At 66.0% G+C, this 5,934-nt stretch overlaps 1 protein-coding gene across 2 annotated transcripts; it reads right to left on the bottom strand.

Annotated features, from left to right (window-relative positions):
- Positions 1–862: 862 nt before the first annotated feature.
- Positions 863–5,438, bottom strand: TRIM47 (tripartite motif containing 47). Of its 2 annotated transcripts, none has more exons than XM_059048083.2 (6): positions 4,661–5,438; positions 3,530–3,625; positions 3,026–3,256; positions 2,652–2,850; positions 2,117–2,191; positions 863–1,835 (listed from the first exon to the last, which is right to left on the bottom strand). In XM_059048083.2, the coding sequence occupies exons 1-6, from the start codon at positions 5,327–5,329 to the stop codon at positions 1,195–1,197; spliced, it is 1,911 nt and encodes a 636-aa protein (XP_058904066.1). In that variant the 5' UTR covers positions 5,330–5,438; the 3' UTR covers positions 863–1,194. The 2 variants fall into 2 exon arrangements, with proteins under 2 accessions (XP_058904066.1, XP_058904067.1); XM_059048084.2 differs by having other exon boundaries at positions 2,117–2,188; positions 4,661–5,437.
- Between the last annotated feature and the right edge of the window lie 496 nt (positions 5,439–5,934).

Here is a 5,934-nt window from a genome sequence, read left to right as displayed (position 1 = left end):
CACCCGACCTTGGGCTCTCTGCCTCTGCTCTCCAGGCCTGGCCCTCCCTGGCGTGCACCTGAGTCACAGACAACCCCAGGAGGAGGGGGCTGGCCTGGAAACACACTCACCTCGTAGCCTTAGGGAGCAAGCCTTCCCCTTGAAAGCAGAGCGCGGGCATCCCAAGCTAGGATGGGGGTTCTGGAGCAGCAGGGGCACTGGGCCTTCTTGGGAGAGAGATAGAGGTTCTGCTGGGGCCCAGGGTCCAGGGTCTCCCCCCGCGTGGAGGCGAAGCACCGTTCCGGCCGCACAGCTGGTGCGGAGATGGGAGGCAGCTTCCAAAGGAGGACACAGGGCATTTTAGCGTAGACGTTCTCCGCTCCAGCCGCACCCGGGCGTCAGTTCAACCACATCTCTCATGGGCTGACAAGGCACGTGTATGAAAGAAGCGCTAGGTCTCAGACTTTCTTGCCCATGCCCAGGAGTCATGCCCTGCTCTTGGGGGGTGTGATGTCTGTATTTAATCCTGGGCACAAACACCATTAGGCAGGTCCAGAACTAGGCTGTGGCATCAAGAATGAAAATAGCGGATGGGAACCAGGCTGTCCAAAGCAAACACTCGGGCAGCCAGAATGACTGTGGGGCTGGACCCCTCCAGGAGAAGCCACCTCTACCTCTCCCTGTCCAGAACCAGGGGGCAGGCGTGCCCCAAAGGGTAGACACCCCATTTCAGCCTCCTCTTCCTCGGCCAGGGTCCTCCCTCCCAATAGGAATCTGGGACTAGGGGCTTGTTCCCTTGTCCTGCCTTTCAAGACCTGCTCTTGAAAGATGAGAAGAATTGGGAATTCTTGGTGGCTGGGGAGAAGGGTAGAAAAGGGAGTCATTCATTCGACAACAGTTTATTGAGCACCTACTATGTGCCAGGCACTGTCCCAAGAACCTGGGAGAGGAGGGGGTCGGGGTAACCCTGGAACTGTCCAAGCTGCCGTGCCTTCTCCCAGAAACAAGGCCTGCAGGGGGACAGGGTCTGGGGAACCTCCTCCCTGAGAGGTGGAAGTCCTTGTACATGGAAGGTGGAGGCCTCTAGAAATGAGAAGCCTGGGGAATGTGTGGGACTCCAGGGCTCGTGTCTTCCCTGGAGCAAAGCAGGGGTGCAGAGAAGCAAGCTTCCCAGCAGCTGGGATAGCAGCGGGAGGAGGCCCCGTGCCCCCTGCATCACCTCCTCTTCAGCACAGATATGCAGGACTTCTTGAGGGGCCCGATCTGCAGATGGGCATCCACGCTCTCCAGGAAGAAGGCGGGCTTGAGCCTGTGTGTGAAGAGCCCCGCAAAGTGGCTGTCCAGGCGGCTCTGGAAGGGGTCAACCGGGGAGGCTGGCGTGCCACTCCGGCGGGCCCGGGAGGACTTCAGCCTCCGCAGAAGGCTCATCTTGCCATCCCGCACGGCGTAGAAGGCCAGGGCTCGGTCAGCATATTCCAGGCAGATCCCGACGGTGGGCGAGAAGGGGTGGGGCAGGAGCACCTCCAGCCCGTGGAACCAGACGGAGAAGCTGCGTCCGTTCCACTGCAGGCAGCAGGAGTGAGCATTGCGTCCAAGCCGGCCCCGGTCGTAGGGCTCTTGTGGGGAGAAGTCTTCGGCCATGACTCCCACGCTGACCCAGCCCTCAATGATCTCCACCTCCCAGTAGTAGGTGCCCCGGTCCAGGGCGCCCTCGCCCAGCACCTGCTCGCAGTGGGTGAAGCGGGTGGGCGACTCGGGGTAGTTGATGGGACACAGCACCCTCTTCACACCCTTGGTTCCAAACAGCTGCAGGAACTTGTCTGCCGTGTCGCTGTCCAGGTCCACGATGTAGGCAACTGCTCCCATGGAACCGAGAGAGATGCAGGGCTCAGGTCCAAGGTCAGGAGGGACAGCCCCTCCCCTAGGGGCCCACCTCCCCAAGCGTAGCCTCTCCCCTCCTCTGCAACTGGTCTCTGCAAGCAGGCCACCCTGGGGGGCACCCCATGAGCTGACCTAGTTCACCGCATGAATGAGGGACAGGAATCCAAGCCCTCATGCGCCAGGGTCCAGCCCAGCAGCCTTGGGAGGGCCCAGTATAAGCAGTGGGGGGGGTGGTGGAGGGGAGGTGTCCACATACACTTGAGGAAGTAATCCCTGGGAGCCTCACTCTCCAGGCTGTTGGTGCTTTCGGGGTCCTGGGACTCAGCATCTGCTGCAGAAGAGGAGACAGTGCAGAGGGGGTCTCCCCGACTGCCCGTGGCTGGGCCGCCGTGCAAGGTGACCCCCCCCACCCTCAACCTGTGACTGAACTTCCCCTCCTACCCGCTTCCTCCCAGCACCCCAGGCCACCTGGGGACAGGTACACGCCCAAATATGGTACACTGTGCTCACACACATGCCTGGTCCTCCGGCTCTGCCCCGGCTCCACTTCCTCCCTGGGCCTCAGACCTTCTGAAGCTACAGGGTGGTCTAGGAGAGGCCTGCTCTGCCCCCTGGGCTGTGGCCAAAGGGGCTGACTTGTGCTTACAGGGTGGTGGCTCCAGCCATCCGCAGGAGTTTGGGTCCCACCCTGAGCCTGGCAGTTTCCATCCTCCACTCCTGAACGGGCACCAGGCCTGGGGGCCCGTGCGGGGAGTCTGGGGAAGGATGAGTCACTTGCGGGGGGCACCCACCTTCCGTGCCTGGCTTCTGCAGCCCGTCCTCGTCGCTGCCCAGCCCCTGCAGCTGCTCCCACTGGCTGGTGCAGGCCGAAGCCAGGCTGTCTCGTACCACCTGCACGGCCTGGGACGACTTGGTGAAGCTGAGCTCTCTTGGGGGCCCGGGCCCAGGGCCGCACCCCTCCTCCAGGGCCAGCCTGAGCGCCAGGAGCTCCTGTGCCAGACAGACGCCCACTAAGGCCCTGCTGGCCACAGCTCCTCCTGGCTGGGGTGAGAGGGCGCTGCCGGGGGGCTGGCACAGCCCCGAAGCCCAGGCGCCCGCCGCCTTCTCCCTCCGCCTCCCGCCTGCCCCCTTCCGTGTCCTCTCTGGCCTGCAGAGCTGCCCTCACCTGCAGGAAGCTGACCGAGTCGGCCTCGGGGACCTGGCCGAGGTTGCTGCGGGCCCGGCTGAGCCGGCTGCGCTGTCCCTCCTGCCGCTGCAGGTCGCCCTGGGAGCGGCCCAGCATGGTCGCCTCCCCCTCGTCGATGAAGGCCAGCACCTCGGCCTGAAACCCCTGCAGGACGGCCGCCGCCTCGGCAAACAGCCGGCTCACCCTCTCCCGCTCTGCTACGGCTGCGCTCTGCACAGGAGAACAGAGGCGGCGGTGATGCGGGAAGAGAACATCACTTCCCAGACCCCACTCTCCCCGCCCCGTCCTCTCGGTGGGGACAGAAGCACCAGCCCCAGCTGCCCCGGATCTAGGTCAGGTCAGGGGAGACCCTTGTGCTCACTGGAGCCGGGCAACGCCTCGAGCGTGGGCTTCTTTAGAGTGGACGGCACCATGCTGAAAGCTCACGCTGCCAGAAGCCTACTGCAGGGGTGAATGGGGGCGGGGGTTAGGGTGGGATCTGACCTTGATGAGGGCCACCGTGCGCCGCGACTGTGCGATGCCCGCGCCCAGCTCGTCCATGCGGTCCTCCACAGCGCTCAGGACTTTGGGCTGCTCGGCCTGTGAACGACACCCTTGAGTACGGGGACTGGCAGAGGTCACAACCGTGCACTGGGGTCCCAGGCCTCACCGAGCGGGGGGGAGAGGGGTGACCTGGGAGGGAGTGGCACCTGGGTACAGGTGGGACTGGGAGTGGCCATGATATGCCAGAGGTGCCTCAAGCCCAGGCTGGTGTCATTCCCGAATGCCCAGGGAGAGGGCAGGCTGGCCAGCTGTGGGTTGTCTGCCTCCCCTCTGTGACTGGTGAGCAAGCAGAGGGCCATCTACGGTCCTCAGTGTTTCTCACATTCATTTGAGAACTTCCTTCAGTGGGGAAGAGGCAGAGAAAGAGAGTGAGGAGGGGGCCCTGCACAAGATGGCATTCAGCTGTCCCGGGGAATCACTGTCCCCAAAGAGTCTGTGCCCCCAGCCCAGGCCTGAAAAATAGGGATTCCGGGTAAATCCCCTGGGTCTTATGAGTCACCACTCCAGGCAGGAGAGACGGAAAATCCCAAGGCAGAGGCGCCAAGACCGGGCTGGGGGCCAAAGGAAACTGGGGGCGGAGGTAACCGGCCAGGCGGCGTGCACATGCTCCCACCACGGGCCCCCGGAAGAGCTGGACAGAGCGGTCTGTGTGCTCGGCCCACCCTCTGCAGCACTCCTTTCGCCTGCCACACCCATCATCCAAACCCTCAGCCCAGGCAAATCCGAGCGGGGATCTGCAGGAGCTCGGCCGGCGCAGCAGCTGCGCGGCGGAAAGCAGCCGCCTGGGACCACGTGGGCCTAAGCCGGCTCCCTGCTGCTTTAAGCCCCCAAGGGCCCCGCTCCGGCCTCAGGCCCCCAGCCCGCCCATCTTTTTTCGAGTTCTCACTGGGCCCCTCCAACCCCCATTCTCGTCCCCAGAGAAATGTGCCACAGCGAGCGGAGACCGTCAGGGCTGGAAGGGACCGCAAAAATCCTCAGGTTAGAGGAGGGAATTAAGGATGGGGGTGAGGGGTCCCCGGCCCTCGGCTGCCACGCGAGCCCCGTCGCCCGCCCGCCGCGCCCGCGCCCCACCTCCTGGAGCGCACGCTCCTCCTCCAGCGACACGAGCTCGTGGCCCCGGTGCTCCTGGGCGGCACAGGCCTCACACAGGCACACTCGCTCCGCGCGGCAGTAGCGCTCGAGCGGCCGCAGGTGGCGCGGACACAGGCTCTCCTCCAGCCGGCGCAGCGGCGGCACCAGGCGGTGTCCGCGCAGCGCGGGGCTGCGCTCGTGCGGGCCTAGGTGCGCGGGGCAGAAGGAGGCGAAGCAGGAGAGGCAGGAGAGCGCGGCGGGTAGGGCGGCGCCCTCGGGGCACGCGTCGCAGCGCACCGGCTCTTCGCCCGCCGGCCACGGCTCCGGCGCGCAGGGAGCCGACGGCTCCGGAGCGCTGGGCGGCGCGCTGGGCGCCACCGGCTCGGGGGCCCGGGCCGGGCCGGAGCCGGGCCCCGGGCCCGAGCCCTGGCGGAGCTGCAGCAGCTCGGACAGCGTGTGGTTCTTGCGGAGCTGCAGGCCGTCGGGGAAGGGCTCCTGGCACAGCGGGCAGCGGGCCGTGCCTCCCGGCCCGCCGGCGCCACTCGCGCCGCGGTGCGGCCAGAGCGCGCCCAGGCAGGCGAGGCAGAAGTTGTGGCCGCAGGGCAGCGTCACTGGCTCCCGGAGCGGCTCCAGGCAGATGGGGCAGCTGAAGGGGCCACTGCCGTCCATGGCTCCTCGGTCGCGGGGCACCGCCTGTGCTGCTCCCGTCTGGGAGGGACCCGGACTGTTCACGATGCGGCGCCGCCCCTGGGACGGAGGCCAAGGATCCGGCCCCCGCCCGTCCCCCGGCTCGGACCGCCCCCCAGCGCCACAGGCCCGCCCGCCGGCCCTGACACCCAGCCCCAGCCCGGACAGCGCCGCGGGGTGGCCTCTGGGCCCCGTCTGACCCCTAAGGGCTCCTGGACGAAAGGGCTGTGAGAGAGAGAGGGCAGAGGGCAGAGAAGGCAATGCGGGGGACACCCTGAAAGCAGGGAAGGAGTTCATTCCTCCATGACCCCCTATAAACTCCCCCACCCCATGGCCAGCCAGGGGCTCCGGAGGGTCTGGGTGACCCCACGGCGTTCCGCAGACACCTTTGCGTTCCAGGCCCCTCCGCAGCACCTTTAAGCATTGTTGCTGAGCTGCTGAAGGCGGGGCGAGGCGGGGCGAGGTGGGGCGGGGCGGGGAGGGGTGGGGAATAACTGCTGATTTGCGCTTGTTTTTGCCCCTATTTAACCCCGGTGGGGAACTCGGGCTTCTCTAAACTTGACATGAGAAGTTGATGTCATCCTCCA

Source organism: Kogia breviceps, chromosome 19, assembly GCF_026419965.1.
Source record: "Kogia breviceps isolate mKogBre1 chromosome 19, mKogBre1 haplotype 1, whole genome shotgun sequence".
NCBI classification, from domain to species: domain Eukaryota; kingdom Metazoa; phylum Chordata; class Mammalia; order Artiodactyla; family Physeteridae; genus Kogia; species Kogia breviceps.
The sequence above is the reverse complement of the archived record's forward strand: the minus strand, read 5'-3'. Positions and strand labels throughout refer to the sequence as shown.